Here is a 16,770-nt window from a genome sequence, read left to right on the forward strand (position 1 = left end):
CCCATTAATTTTATTTTATTTTATCTTGATGGTGACAATGTCAGTGCAGGAACACTCCTCTGGATACTGCGTAAATCATTGTCTGCACTGAACTTCTTGATGCTGGATATCTGTGGCAAGTTGTTCTGTTTACGGTGTGAATAAATATTGCTTTTCCAATAACTTTTTATAAAATTTTTAATGAAGTCGAAATACACATTTTTAACAATGCCAGTACGATTGATCCAAGCATACATCCATACTCTACCACTTTTCAAAACAAAAGGGTGAAGATACATGAATTAATGAATTGAAGAGCATATTTCTTCTTCGGTCCATATAGATATTTAATGCTGTATCGAAACACTATCCTTGCCACAAAACAACTCTTTACTTTACCTCTGGTGCTGTTTCTAACCCATTTAGTTTACATATAGCTTGTATGTAAGAAAAGAATGAAAACATAATAGAAGTCAATACAAAGGCTCAGAATAATGCAAGAAATTTATGTCAAAGTAGCCATAATTCCTTACACAGGAAGCACAAGAAGTTAGAGGACAAAGAATTTAAGAGATCTGGAGAAATGGGTTATAGCAAGGTTTTAGTAAGGCCCAGAACTTAGTCAGAATTTAGTACAAATAAAATCAAGTATTTTATGGTACTAGGTTTTTGTTGTTAAATTTTCCTGTGCATCTTAGGGGTTCATGGGTGGAAGGCAATTTTTATTCCTATTCTGCCAGTGCTATTTTACCCTTTGAATAGGTACACTTTTCAAAAGAACTGTAAGTGATGAAACAATGAAATTTTTACCACACGCACACATACAAAAGGTGTGTTCCACGAGTAATGTGACCAAATTCATAAAAATTTGGTATTTAATATATTCGTACAAATAATCAAAATTTTCAAAATAGCATCCTCTTTCATCGATACATTTCTGGAGGCAGTGTTTCCATGCCTGGAAGGCATCTTAGAATGCCTCTTCCGGAATGTTCTTTAGAGCTGATGTAACATGCACCTGGATGCTTTCAATCATGTCCCAATGTTTTCCTTTCATGACTCCTTTTAACCAAGGGGGGGGGGGGGGGGGGGAAAAAAAAAAAAAAAAAAAAAAAAAAAAAAAAAAATAATCAGCGGGAGCCAGGTCAGGACTGTAGGGAGGCTGGGGGACCAATGGGATCTTGGTTGTGGCCAGGAAGTCTTTGACAATGAAAGTGCTGTGACTTGGCATGTTGTCACGATGAACTTTCCATGTGTCCTTGATGTCACTTTGGCAGTGCAAGACCCTCTTCATTCTTTTGAGCACTTCCAAGTAAAAGCCGAGTTCGCTGTAGTCCTGGCAGGTATGAATTCATGGTGCACAATGCCTCTGATGTCAAAGAAGACAATGAGCATGGTTTAGATCCTGGACTTGCTCATGCATGCCTTCTTGGGACGGGGCTACGATGGGGTGTACCACTCTGAACTATGCCTTTTTGTATCAGGGTCATACTCAAAAATCCACAACTCATCACCAGCGATAACCGAGTGTAAAATATGAGTATTATTTTCACACATTTCCAACATCCTCGGCACCAAAGCACTCACATGTGCTTGTGTTCATCAGTGAACACTTTTGGGACATGTTTGGCACACACCTTTCTCACGTTCAAATCTTTGGTCACAATGTGGAAGACTGTTTGTGACATGGTTGGAGTTTGGGCTATCAATTGAAGGCTCAGTCATCTGTCAGATTTCAAACAATCGCGCACACGCATTACATTTTTGTTGACTCATGTGGTTGATGGCTGTTCACTGTGAGGTTCATCTGTGTTCTCCTCTCGGCTCTCCATGAATGACTTGTGCCATCAGAAAACTTGATTTGGACAAGCAATCATTCCCAAATGTATGCTGAAGTAATAGAAACGTTTTGGTGATGGACTTCCCAAGTTTAACACAAAATTTGATAGCGTACCATTGCTCTACAGAATGATCCGTTGTGCCATGTTACATAAACTCAAGTTCATCAAATAATGGTACCTGAAAGTAAAAAAATGTAGTTTTGAGAAAAATCCATTTAAAGTTTAATATCGAAATTCTAGTACAGTTATTGATGAGAATTACTTACCACTAATATTTTCATGCACCATACTGAGCATCATCTGAATCATACTGATCTTTTCTTCTGTTGGTCCCTTTTCCTTTCTGTCTGGCGTTTTTGTACATTTTAAATTAGCAATATCTGCTTTGCTGATTCTCTCTATCTATTTGCACCAAGGATTTTGCAGTATTTCCACTAGATTTTATGCCCAATAATTCCAAAACATCCTGTTTTCTAATTACACTATCATTGAAGCATAAAATAGCATCTTAAACACCAAATTTGAGGGCTGTAAGCTGAACAAATACAGTTTTTGGTAACTGGTTCCAAATGACAGAATTCACACATTCATTTGAATTTTGGGTTTTCCCATGAAGACATTTCTTCAACAAGGTATCTTTATGAAGGTCTTTAAATATGGGTTTAATTTCATTCATTACTGATGCTGGTAAAGAATGTTTGTGGTCTTATCTGACACTACTACTGTACTTGCACCTAGTGTCAGGATCATTCGGGCAAAGACCATGCACTGGATTTTCATTCGTGGAAATCTTATGGAAAAAGATAGCCCAAATGGGTTTTTTTCATGTTTTCTAAATTCCTTACATTTCTTCTCGTGACCAAGCCATAATTCCGTTATCTATTTCAATATTTGTCAGGCGACATTTATCACCCACCTTCTTACCATCTTCGAATACTATTTTTGACTTTTCTTTCAATAATCTTCTCAACCTGGACCCCATTCTCTTCTGGATATGCCAAATGCACTAATTTAGAAATTGTGACATTAGGACCATAAGGTTGTTCTGCACACACCCGGTCATAAGCCTTGCTGTCTTCGTCTCTTTAAATACTGTGTGTACCTGTTTGCCACTGAACAGTTAAAAATCCTGAGAACTCCTGTTACTTCCATCCCACCACTTGAAGCAGTATAATTCATCTGACTTATGTTCATGCTCTTTCTCAGTTCCACTACCACAAGTTTTACAGTATTGCTTAGAATCTCTACATCAATTACCTTGCCAGTATGAAATTTTGTAGCTGTCACAACACTATTTAGTTAAGTGTGTCCATGTTTCTGCCAGCTGCCATCAAAACATGCACAAATAGCACCACTTTCACTGACATCACTTTCCTTGAGTGCTTCTTCAGCTGCTTCCTTCACTGAGATGTTACGAACTTCAGCAACAGCAGTACCAGTAACCTTACTGTAAGTCATAAATTTTGCAGGATGATTTGGAATGTAAAGTAATGCCATAATAGTTTGCCTACCCCCATCCCTTTACCAATAGATATGACACCATGAACTAGTCTTATGTTGTTCTCATATAAATTATTATTAGCTATTTTTTATGTCTGTTGTAACAACTGCACCAAATTTTTTAAGACTGTGTCAGGTTTGACACAATCTTTTTATGAAAATACTGATTCTCACCCAAAGATGCATCACCACCACATATTCTGCACACAGCATGCTCTGTGGTTTCATTTCCAAAAATACCAAGGTTCACCATAATATTTCCAAACAAATATTCATCTCCACAAGCTGACTGGGAGGGAATGCCTTTAAGACACTTCAGTTAGTTTCTTGATGTGTGGATTTTCTTTATGTCTAACATTCTTGGGTCCTTTCACCCACTAATCTTATTTACCTTTACATATTTATTTCCTCTGAATTTTAATTTATGTGAGAATTTCTTTATTTGCGTCATTTTTATGAAAACACGTGAAACCAAAGAAATACTTCACTCACAACAAACTTCACCAAGTACAACCATTAATGCTCGAAAACAATAAACATGATCAGAAGAATGAGTATTGATAGTAGATACAGGGTAGGAAACATTGAAGCGATAAAACAATAGGAGCATGAAATAATATACAAGTAGTAAAAGAATGCTGTGCATTATGTCTGCATGGTGCAAAAAGGAAGGCATGGCATTTAAATGCCAGATTGCACAGAGCGTCAGGAAAACCATCGCATCTCAAGAAAAAAATTGTCTTATTTATATAAAACAAACTGTTTCACGCAGAAAAGACCAGGCATTTGAAAGACACTAAAATCTAAAGAGTTTTTTTTTTTTTAAGCCCACTTGCCTTCCATCTCCCCTGAAGTAACATGGCTCATTTCTATCTCCATCAGTATGGTCTGGAAGTGAATATAGTCTCCCAGAAACAATTTATTCTTTTAGAATACTTTGAGTCTCTTAAAACTTACATATAGGTTTACCCTACTTTTCTTAAGTGAATGGAAGTTCTTAATATTTTTAGGATTGTGACACTTCTTACTTCATATACTTTTGCAGAGTCTGCATCGTACACTACACACTCAAATACGATGTTTCTGTTCTAGTATACTTAGATGCTTTGTACACATTTTCTTCTAGATCGGGAAAGCTAATTCTTATATGAATATATCCCCACTATTGCCAATGTGTATCTTAGTTCTTATAATTTTGTTTCATAAATTCACTGTTTTAAAATACACTTAATTGGCCTAGAATTTTTATTTACTTAATTATGTTTTGCATCAACTAAGACACTTTTTAAGACACAAAGGGATTAATGACATTAGCTGCTAGGGGTCACTGATTTAAATCAATGGGGAAAGTTAAAAATTTGTACCAGACCAGGACTAACCCAGATGATCTGCCTACTAGGTTAATGCACTGACCATTGCACTATGCTGATACTGTGGTCATCACAACTGCACAGACTACCATAACATGCTCCTTGTCAGACTCAAATTCTCAACTTATCCACACACTGCAGATGTAGTGCCCTTGCCAATTATCTTTATTACTCACAGTATTTTGCCAAGCCCCACAAGAGTTCGAGCATTGTGTGCATCTGCACTGGAATTATCAGTTTGTTGTCCCCACCTTAATTATATGTATACAATGTCTATTCTTTCTGATATGCCTGAAATAACAGATGTCACATATGGCTTTTTGCTGTCTTACTTTGTTTATAAACGTTACATAGTTTTGTTACTGCACAGAATAGAAGTACAGCAGACTGAAAACTATCTTTGCTTTGTATGTAGTATGTTAAGGCACAGCTACTGTTTTCAGATGTATTTATCATGAGAAATTACAGTATCTCCCAGGTTCTCTCAGCACGATTGGTTAATTGTGTCCCTCTGGGTGTTCATAGGTGTTTATATTTCCGTTTTCACTCAGTATTTCACCGACTGGCTCATTCTTTGTCTTCAGGTGCTCCAAGTCGTGCTGTCACGTATACTCTTAGCCTGGACTCCAAATAGTCTGTAACTATACACAACTTCAGAACTCCCGGCTCTGTAGGATAACAGGATTGGTTGCAAGAACGGTGTGCAAAAATAGAAATATAAAGTCAGCTGAACATGTAGAAGTACACCAGTCACCTTGTGAAATTCGAGTGGGATATTAAATTCAACGGTTCATGAATTTTCAGTTGCAACTAGGCCTTAAAATTCTCTTCAGTAATTAAAAATAAATTTGCAATGTCATTTAAGAAAAATATGATCATACTGAAATATCTTGTGTGATAAGTGAAAGGGCGTGAAATGGCAATAACTGACATCATTAAAACAACTCAGTTGCTTCCATTCCTTGGGGGCAGTAAAACTACTATTACATGATATGCACAGATATGTACTGAATTCTTACTTACCCTTACTCTTGCCCTAGCTTTCTCCACAGCTTGCATTTCACCAGATATTGAAACTTGGTTATTTTTTTCAGTTGGGTTACTGCGATTCGAATCAGGAAAATGAATGTGACAACCTGTTTCCTCCATTACTTTCTTTATTGTCAGACCTCCCTTTCCTATTATATGTGAATGATCAGTGTAGCTGACATCCAGTTTCATTGTCACCCTGTTGCTCTGTAAGGAAGTTAAATTTAGTTTATTAGCTTTTAAAATATTTCTTCAGCTTCTTACACAGAGACCAGTACTGAAGGACATGCAGAAATCAGTAATACCAATGCACCACCTCCAGTTACCCTAAAACTTATTTTCTGAAAGTATACAAGTACACCACATGTGAATTAACTCTTATTGACATAAGAAACGAACTTCTTTTCAAATTAGTTACAGATATTGGTACAAAATGAGTATCAAAATGTATTCTACATCTACATGATTACTCTATAATTCACACTGTAGAGTGTCAGAATTCTTAAAGCTACTTTCCAACTAGCCAATTTCTTTACAGTTCCACTCTCAGTTAACACATGGACACCATGAGCACCTATCTAGATGGGTCAAAAAGTTTGGCATCTGGAGGAGAAAGTTCGTTGGAAAGATTTCACCATAATGAAAAATGCAATTATTTTAATGACCACCACCTCAACTCACTTATCTGACAGTTTGTGACTGCATAATGTGCCCTGAGTTATGCTGTCTGACACTCAGAGGTGAGATACCAGCTTCCACCTAGAGGATGTCTAAAGAAAGAAGAGAGAGGCAGGAAGGAAGGAAGGAGGGAAGGAGGGAAGGAAGGAAGGAAGGAAGAAGAAACAGACAGGCAGGCAGGCAGGCAGGAAAATGAATGAATGAAGAAAGAAATAATGAAGAAGAAAGAGGTAAGGGTTATGGTTAATGTCCGATCAACAATGATATTACAGATGGAGCATAATCCTAATTTGTTTTTGTAATGATTGGTAAGGAAATCATCCATGACATTTAAAAGGATGCATCCAACCATTTGCCTACAGTGATTTAAGGAGATCACAGAAAATCGAAATCTTATGGCTGGAGGGGGATCGGAACTGCCATCCCCTCCAGTGTGAGTCCAGTGTGCTGACTACACTGCCATCTCACACTCTGCCATCTACATGGCTTGTATGGAATGCTCCAGTTGCCAGCTACACACCACCATGATTGACTCAGACTCAGTACCGATGGTGCTGCTGGCTCATTGGCGACGTATCTATAATTCAGTCAGAACAAAATCTAAGCTTCAAAAAAATTGGAAAACCTATGAACTAGTGCTGAGAAATCTGAGTGTTAAGTTGTCTTATGCTGTTTGCCTTAATATAGCATACACATGATAATCATGTTAACTTACTTTCAAGTAAGAGTCTTAAAAACAGGTTGTTTTGATGAATTCTGTTAACTAGCTACCCAGATAAAATTCGTTGTGTGGATGCACAGTTCTGAGTAAATAAAAATGCATTATGCTAGTTTTTGTGGGAGAGAGTACATATCCATGATTTTGGCCAAATTATATACTTTCTTATGACCCCTGAAGTTGGCCCTCTGTGGCACACAATGATTGAAAGCTGTGATATAGGTGAAGATCATCCACAGTGGCAGTGAGACTAAGGGACCCACTGCAGTCATATCATCGGTTGCGACGGCATCGGTATTACACTTTGAACCAGTCGCCGAGGTTCCCAGTTATCTGTTTGTATTGGTTATTGAAGGTCATACCAATCACGCATGCAGTTGGAGAGATGGCAAATTTTTTATTAAAAAGGGTAAATAGCCCCAGAGCAGCACTCCTGCAGTCTAAAAGGGATGTGATGGTGCTAAGTAGTATCGTCTGCCTTGTTTAGGTCAAAGAGCTAAGTGCTCAGGTGTCGGTAAAGCGTTAAAACATTGAACACTGCAGATTCCAGACATTATTTGGTTGGTGGTGGGCCAGAATTCCTGAAAGCCACTTTAAAATTGCAGTGCATGTCCTCTGGCACCAACATGACCTATGGTTGACCATACTTTCCTGTTTGTGCAGCCCATTCATTGAAGAGAATGGTCAACAATTGGTCAAAATTTGAGGGCCTTTCCTGGTTTAAGGATAAGAGTAATACCAGCAGTGGGGATTCCCATCCGAGGGTAGGTATCAGGATGACCACATCCATGGATGTAAAGAGAATGGGATGAGTAAGGTGTAAGGGAAATGTTGAATGGTGATTGCATATGATACAGTTGGTATTGTAATCTGAAGGGAGAAGATCCTGCTACAGCAAGGAACTGCTAATGGGACTAGTCTGAAAGGCACCAGTGGCCAGATGCATACTACAAAGGTTTAAAGTTGATGAAGTAACCAAGTCATAAACCTGGCAATCATAGCCCAGTCAGGAAGAAACCAGAGCCAGGAAGTGTGGATAAGAGTAGCATAATCTGCACCTCAAGATATGTGGGCAAGGAAGCAGACACCTTTAAGCTTCTGCATGCAGCTAGTCTTCATTTTATGATTATTGTGCAGCTAGGTTGGCTTTTTATAAAAAAGGAGACCCAAGAAATGGGACTGTGCTGCAGTGTGCAGGTACTAGGTACCCAAGTAGAATCCCAGGTCAGGGTGAATCACAGCATGAGGGCAGAAATGGATGACCCATGTTTTTGTAGAAGAGAACTGTAAGCATTAGGAAACAGCCCATGTAGAGGTTCACCAGACGGTGCCTTTGACCTGGCATTAAGAAGAGGCTACCAAGTGTGAGCTTTACCAAATGTAAAAATCCAACATACAATGCAGCTGTGACCAGTGGCCCAACAGAGGACACTGACTCATTAATGATGAGGGAAAGAGTGACACTCAATGGAGATCTGTGGGGCAACTTCCTCTTGGAAATGTGGGGAGCTGAGTGAAGTGCTGACTAACTCAGAACAATCTGTGGGATAAAAACTGACAAAAAACTGTAGGGGGTCATGGAAGATGAGAAACTTGAGAATGCCAAGCAATGTCACACATTATGCATGTCAGAAAGATTGGGACAAGATGTTGGCATTTAGAAAAAGCCTGTCAAATAGCCATTTCCAACATAAGCAGAAGATTATGGATTGTCCGTCCCAGAAACAGCACTGATAGGGGTACAAAAAGCCCCAGGATTTGAGAACCTAGCACCACATGCAGGCAACCATCCTTTTGAGCAGCTTACAGAGCATGTTTGTCAAGCCAATTGGCCAGTAATTATTGAGAGATGATGGTGTTCTTGCTTGGCTTAATGATAGGCCATGCTATCTAACTGTAAGAGGGAAGGCACCTTTGAGCCAATGACTGTTTCAAACCATGGGCAGACTTTACCTTTGGAGTGTGTTCAGGCGCTGGCTCATCTGATTGTTAATTGTATCAGGGCCTGGGGCTGGGTTGTGGGCCAAGGTAGGTTAGTTTGAGAGGGTACATGGGACCAAACAGCAAAGTCATCAGTCCCATAATTCCTCCGCAAAAAGTGGACAGATCTAGTCAGGGGAGTCAAAGTATAAAGTAATAAATTTAAAAAACACACAATAAAAGGCATAAAAGGTGAGACCAAATCTAAAAAGTGGAAAAATAGAGTGGTCTTCCCATGGGGGAGCTGTCATGGTGTCCCAGACAGAAGACAAAGAGAGGTCCCAACCACAACCACCTTGCTGCTGCTGCTTCAGGAGCAAAGCAAAACCTTGTATCTGGAAATAAAAACCATTTTCACAGAGGAAACTGAGGACCAGTTCCACCAGGCTAATGTGAAAATAAGAAATCTGGAAGGCTATATTTAGCACAAAGGACCAAAAGGAGGGGACATTACACCAACATGTGGGATACCATCAGTATGGCTCCACAACCACATTGTGTTGGGTGGTTCTTTACACAGGAGGAAACACTGGGTGAGCCTGGTATGATCACTGTGTAGATAGCATAGAACAGTGGACTACTTCCTAGAGGAGCAGAAGGAAGATTGCCAAACTGTAGTAGGCTCCTTGATTGTGTTTAATTTATTACTGGGAACAGCAGCATACCAGATGTCATTCCACTTTCATGCAAAGAGAGGTTTCATGTAGATTCACATATCTGCAGCTGGAATCGTGAAAGGAAATGGGGGCAAGTATCTGCTTCTCTAGCCAAACGGTCAGCCAATTCATTCCCTGGGATGCCCACATTACGTGGGGCCCAGAGAAAGACAACTGAGCAGGCAGCAAGGCCAAGAGCAGAGAGAAGGTCATGGTAAGCAGATACTAAAGGGTGTGAAGAGTAGCATTGGTCGATACCCTGCAGGCTGCTCATTGAGTTGGTACAAATTAAGACACTGTGGAGGGAGGCCAGAGAAACAAAATGGAGGGCTCTGAATGGCTAGAAGCTCTGCTGTGAATACACTACATGATTCCAGCAATAAAAGGTGTTCTAAGCCAGTGGGAGATGTGAAAGCATATTCCATCTTATCTATCATCTTAGAATTATCAGTGTAGAAGGTGGTTTGTTTGGTTTTAGGGCACAAGAACAACTGGGGTCATATGCATCCAAGTCAAAACTATAGAACAGGAAGGCAGGAGTTACAAAGTGACTGTCAATCCCAATGGACATAAGATAAGACAGTTAAAAACAGGGATGTGGAGAAATGGCTACAGAAGACACCACACAGAAATAGAGATCAAAAACTAAAAATTAAATGACCTTCGCCATATTGCTTTGACAGATAAATAAAATGTCATCAATAGCCCGCACTTCATATGCTAGAACAGCCAAGCGGAAAATAAATGGTTAAAAAATTTGTGTACAGTTAAAACATGGGCACAATGTACATGAAGTGGTGGAGGAGTGCCACTTATCAAATGTGGATGGCTAAAAATGCTGTGACCAATACACAACATAGTTAAAATGACCTCCTCCCAGTAGGAAGGCCAAGGAGGTTGTCTAAGGTGCTGGGGGAGGCTTAATAATCCAGAGCTTACTCCCATGAAGGGAGGACCAATGGCGATGCCAAAGAGACACCGCCTCCTGATAGACGGCAATGCAGGGATCATTGGAGGGAATGTATGAACTAGTGGGCTGAGGCAGGAGGACTGCAGCCTTTGAGCAGCCTCATTTCCTGACAGACCCACATAAATATCACAGTGGCTCCATCAAGAGTGAGCAAGTGAGTTTTCCTGGAGCCATTGCACAAAGGGATGGGCAGTGTACAGCACACACATACTTTGAAGGGCACTGAGATAGTCTGAGCAGAGGACACAATTTATGATGCCAGATTTACTCCATGGCCTGATACAGGTGAAGAGTTCAACTGTAAATACTGAGCAGTGTGGTGGTAGAAGGTGGTGCCACCCTGGAACTCTGCAAGGATGGGACAGAGGATGCCAAAAAACTGTAGGAGTGTCAGATCTTAGGACCCTGCAATAAGTTGGTCATAATCCATGGTCTAGGCACCATCCAGGGTGGGGGGGGATGAAATACAGGGGTTGAATTCCAGTGAGTGGAGATGGCGATCCCAATGAAGGGAAGTGAGGTGCATTCCAACCAGCAATCCCACCCATGGGCAGTTGTCATGAGGGAGACATCCCTCATTCTGAAAGAAGGCATGGTACACTGGATGGTGAGGGGAATTGACAAATGGTGATTGCATAAGAAACAATGAGTTGGCACCATTGCATCTGTAGAGGGAGAGTCCCCACTTCTGCAAGAAGACTGTCAATGGAACTAGTGCAAAAGGCACCAATAGCCAGATGCGCCCCACAGTGATGAACCGGGTCAAGTATTTGTAGAGTGGAAGGAGCCACTGAGCCATAAACATGACTATCATAATCTAGTCCAGACAATACTAGAGAATGGTAAAAGATGGAGAAAAGTGGCACAATCTCCACATCAAGGTGCAGAGGCCAGGAGGCAGAGAGAATTAAGCTTTTGCATACATGTAGCCTTTAGGTGGTGAATATGGGGCAGCCATGTCAGCTTTTTATCAAAAATAAGGCCCAAGAAACAGGACTGTGCTACAACATTGAGGAGCTTGTCACCTAAATAAAGTTTTGGATTGGAGTGTACTCTGAGGTGATGACAAAAATGCTTAAACTGCATCTTGGAGGGAGGAAACTGGAAGCCATGGGAATGGCCTACACAGAGGTCCATCAGATGGTGCCTTGGTCAGCAGATGCTACCAAGTGGGAGCTGCACCAGATGCAAAAATCATCAATGTATAATGCCAGGGTAACCACAGGCCCAATAGAGGTTACAGGCAGATTGATGGCTATGAGGAATAGTGTGACAATACAGAATCTTGTGGGACACTGTTCTCCTGAATCCAGGGGTGCTGAGTGAAGTGCCAATCTGACCTGGAAGAGCCGGTGAGATAAAAACTCATGTATAAAAATCTGAAGGAGGCCGTGGAAACCCCATTCATGGAGGGTAACTAAAATGTGATGATAACAAGGCATGTTGTTTGTCTCATGTAGGTCGAAGTAGGCTGCAACAAAGTGCTAGCAGTTAGTAAAAGCCTGTTGGATTGCTGTTTCCATTCTGAGTAAATGGTCAGAGATCATCCTTTGCAGAGGACAATGATATGGAGATGAAGGACCCTGAGATTTGAGTGCCCAACATAATCTGAAGCCAACCAACTGCTTGAGCTGTTTACAAACTACATTCATCAGGCTAATTGGTCGGTAGCTGTCAAGCGACATTGGGTTCTTACCAGGTTTAGGGACAGGGAAACTGTACCGTCTCACCATTATGACAGGAAAGCACTTGTGAGCCACATGTGGTTGCAGACCCTGAGGAGATGCTGCCTCGGGGGGAGTGACCAAATGATGCATCATCTAGCTGTGGATGGAATTTGGGCCTGGGTCTGTGTTGCATGAAGAGATAAGAACCTGCAATAATTCACATTCAATGAAGGGTTCATTATAGGGTTCAACGTGTTATGGGATGAGAGAGTGGGGTATGGTGAACTGTGTTTCTGCCGGAGAAAGGTGGTAAGATAGGAACAGGAAGCCAACGCCATTGTGAAGTGTGTTGTCAGGTATTCTGCAAGGACAAATGGATCTGTGCACATTGGAGGTTAAGACCCTGAACAGTTGACTGTTGCTGGTGGCTCAAAAGGCTACAGAGGTTGGACCATACCTGCGATGAAGAGGCAAATGTTCCCATGGAGGAAACAGAGCACTCCCAGCATTCCTTTTTACACTGCTCTAACAAGCCTTAGCATGGAAATGCTTAAAATTTATGAGGTTGGTTTGTGAAGGGTGTCGTTTCAATCACCGCAGCATCTGTCAGCAGTTCTGGACAGCAACTGCTACATCCTTTGTCCACCACAATACCCGACAATAAAGGGGACCTGTGGATAGGTGTACAGCAGTGCCAGCAGCATAAAGAATAGTGTTAGAGATGCCTTGCATGTCCGCATCAATGCAATTAAAGAGGGATGTATCCAAGTGCACACTGCAGATGTATATAAAGGCCAATTGGTCCTGCATGTGGGCCCGTCTGCCTGGCGGTGGCAGTGGGACAATAGAATTACTGGAAAATGGTCACTATCACAATGATCATTATGGGGTAACGAATGTAGGGAAGCTGTGAGAACAGAGGAGGAGATTGTGAGATCGACAGCAGTAGAGCTGCTGTGAACGGCATTGCAGTGGGTAGTGAACCTGTCATTGAGGAGACAAATCTAAGTCTGTAGTAAGTTGGTCAGTTAAGAGACCCCTATCCGTTTTAGTGGCACCCCCACACACAGCAGATGGTGGGCATTGAAGTCCCCAAGGAGGAGAAACGGGGCTGGAGTTGCTGTATTAAGGTAGACAATTCAACATAAGGAAGTGGACTACCTGGAGGCAGGTAGACATTGCGAATGATAATCGGCGGAGTCTTTTGCACACTTACCAGTACTGTTTCCAAGTGGGTACAAATGGGATCCAGTCACTACTGACAATGGAGGGAACCAAAGTGGAGATCCAACCAGATTTTCGTTTTAGGGCACAAAACCAATTAGGGTCATACAGATCCCACCAGTTGCTACTCGTGGGCCAGCACGGTACCAACAGAACACCTGATAACCATGAAATGTTGGGGAGTGGTCATCGTGGAAGTGCATTGCTTGAAAAAAAGAATGCAGAATAGGAGGAAACAAGATGAAATATTTCTGATAGGTGACGACAGTTGAATTTCACTAGATGGTTGTGTGGTGTGATTCCAGATCAGACAAGATAAGCTGAGAGGAGATCATTTTAGTATCAGTGGTTGTCACTAACAAGGATGGGATACTCCTCCTCCTCCTCCTCCTCCTCCTCCTCCTCTTGAAGGTGGAGGAGGGTAGGGCACAGAGGGAGTACAGGCATCTGCAAGATCTGGAACCGAAAGACAGCAAGTGACCTTGGGGTGCAAAGATAGTGCATCTCATGGCCAAGTTGTGGTAGGAGGTTTCTGGCCCGAGACACACAGGAGCATGGGTTCCTGGGGTTTGGGGGGGAGGGGTGCCCCATCACTGGAAAACTGCAAGGAAGGGGGAGGGGGATGAGGCTAAGAAAGAAGAGGGAGGGGGAAAAGGATTTAACAGGGCACAAGTTGAAAGTGACACGGGATGGATTCTCTCATATTTCTGGTGAGCCTCAGCATAAGACAGGTGGTCCATGGACTTGTACTCTTGGATCTTTTATCTTGTAAGCTGGACAATCTGGTGAGCGAGAGGAGTGGTTATCGTGACAGTTGACACACACAGGTGGTGGAACACAGTCACTTCCCTCATGGAGTGGGTGCCCACAAACACCACACACATGATCTGCTGTACAGCAGGAAGATATGTGCCCAAAACAAAAGCCCCGAAAACACCTCATAGATGGTGGAACGTACGGCTTCACGTCACATCTGTAGCAAATAACCTTGACCTTCTGTGGGAAGTTATCCCGCTTGAAAGCCAGAATGAAGGTGCCAGAATAGGTGCTGTTGTCTTTGGACCCTTCTGCACACATCAAACAAAATGAATGCAGAGTCTCTCCAGATCTCCAGATTAGCCCAGAGTTCATTAGTTTGTAGGATAAGGTCCCTGTGAAAAATCACTCCCTGGACCCTACTCAGAGTTTGGTGAAGGGTAAGAGAGACTGGAGCATTGCCAAGATGATAACAAGTATAAATAGCTGCAGATTGGGCAGCAGAAGAAGCTTTGATAAACAAGGAGGCTGACCACATCTTACTGAGAGGCTCCATTTTACCAAATTTCTCCTCACTATTCTCCACAAGAAACAATGGCTTTGTGGCAGTGAATGTGACCCCATCTGTCCTAGTATAGATGAGGTAACGGGGAAAGTGTTCATTCCAAGATGGCAAGCCAGGCCTTCCTCCCATGGTGTAACCATGGGTGTGAAGGCTGCCAGATCATATGAAGCAGCTTTCAATGATCCTTCCCCACTTGAAGACAGCTGTTTGAGAACAGCCAGATTTTTGCAGCTTGGTATGCTCCATGTGCCAAGCATACACTATGACACTACCCACTCTGATTGGGAGGGGGCTCTCCCGATAGGCACCACACAACTGCCTGACATGGCACCCCTTGCCTGGAGTTCCCATGCTACAGGAAGAAAAGCATCATCATCTTGATGTCCATGGGGATGAACAGCCCAGGTATCAGTCGTGTGATCCCTGTGTTGTCAGGGGGCTCACGCAATGGGTACGTAACAGCCCCACCACATGACTGTCTACACATGCTGGTGACATAGCAAGGTGGAGGGAAAGGAAGAGCAGAAAGAAGGAAGGGGGGAGGGGGGGGGGGGGGGAAGGAACCCACACCATAGATGTCGGAGAGGAATTTCCCAACTGGCTCGCTACTAACAGAAAATTTGGAAGTGATGGTCAAACCGTGTGCAGACCTAAACGACAGGATGAAAGAAAAGACAGAAGGAACAAAATTGCAAGGAATACAGGGAACCAGGTGAATAGCCAGGTTGATATAAATCAGAACACTGAGAAAGAGTAAGAAGAGGGCAATGGGGAATAGGGAGGAAGAGCAGAGTGAAGGAAATGCAGCCAGGGACGGAAAAATTGGCTGCAATAGTGCTGGGCTCCATTCCAATCTCTCATTGTGCACAAAGAAACACCTGTATCTTCCCAGATGAGCTCCGATTTACCTTATTTTATCATGGTGATCATTTCTCCATATGTAAGTTGGTGCCAACAAAATATTTTCACATTTGGAGGAGAAAGTTAGTGATTATAATTTCGTGAAAAGATTCCACCACAACGAAAAATGCCTTTGTTTTAATGATGTCCATCCCAAACCCTGTATCATTTCAGTGACACACACTCCCTATTTTGCTATAATACAAAACATGCTGTCCTCCTTTGAACTTTTTCAGTGTACTCCATCAATCCAATCTGGTAAGGATGCCACACTGCGCATCAATATTGTGATAGAGGACAGACAAGCATAGTGTAGGCAGTCTCCTTAGAAGATCTGTTAGATTTTTTAAGAGTCCTGCCTATAAAACAGTCTTTGGTTAGCCTTCCGCACAATATTTTCTGTATGTTCTCTCCAATTTAAGTTGTTCCTAATTGTAATTCCTAGGTATTTTCTTGAATTTATGGCCTTTAGATTTGACTGATTTATGATGTAACTGAAGTTTAATGGATTCCTCTTAGCACTCGTGGATGAACTCTCACTTTGTTATTTAGGGTCAATTTCCAATTTTTGCACCATTTATGTATCTTATCTAAATCATTTTTAATTTGTTTTGATCTTCTGTTGACTTTATTAGTCGATAAATGACAGTCCCATCTGTGAACAAATCATTTATATAGGTAAGGGGCCTGTAACACTACCCTGGGGAACACCAGGAATCACTTCTGTTTTATTCTATGACTTTCTGTCAATTACCATGAACAGTGACCCCTCAGATAAGAAATCATGAATCCAGTCACATAACAGACCTATTCCATAAGCAAGCAATTTCACTAGAAGCCACTTGTGTGGTATTATACCAAAAGCCTTACAGAAATATAGACTCAATCTGAAGTCCCTTGTCAATAGCACTCAACACTTCATGCGAGTAAAGAGCTA

The 16,770-nt window shown here is 41.7% G+C and overlaps 1 protein-coding gene across 1 annotated transcript in view; it reads right to left on the minus strand.

Annotated features, from left to right (window-relative positions):
- Positions 1-16,770, minus strand: part of LOC124594548 (protein bicaudal C) — a gene marked incomplete at its 5' end in the record, with an annotated part of 146,258 nt that overhangs the window by 69,348 nt on the left and 60,140 nt on the right. Inside the window, one exon of the mRNA XM_047132920.1 lies at positions 5,714-5,926. Within this exon, the coding sequence (XP_046988876.1) occupies positions 5,714-5,926 (213 nt within the window). The remainder of the gene's footprint in view (positions 1-5,713; positions 5,927-16,770) is intronic.

Source organism: Schistocerca americana, chromosome 2, assembly GCF_021461395.2.
Source record: "Schistocerca americana isolate TAMUIC-IGC-003095 chromosome 2, iqSchAmer2.1, whole genome shotgun sequence".
Classification (NCBI taxonomy): Eukaryota; Metazoa; Arthropoda; class Insecta; order Orthoptera; family Acrididae; genus Schistocerca; species Schistocerca americana.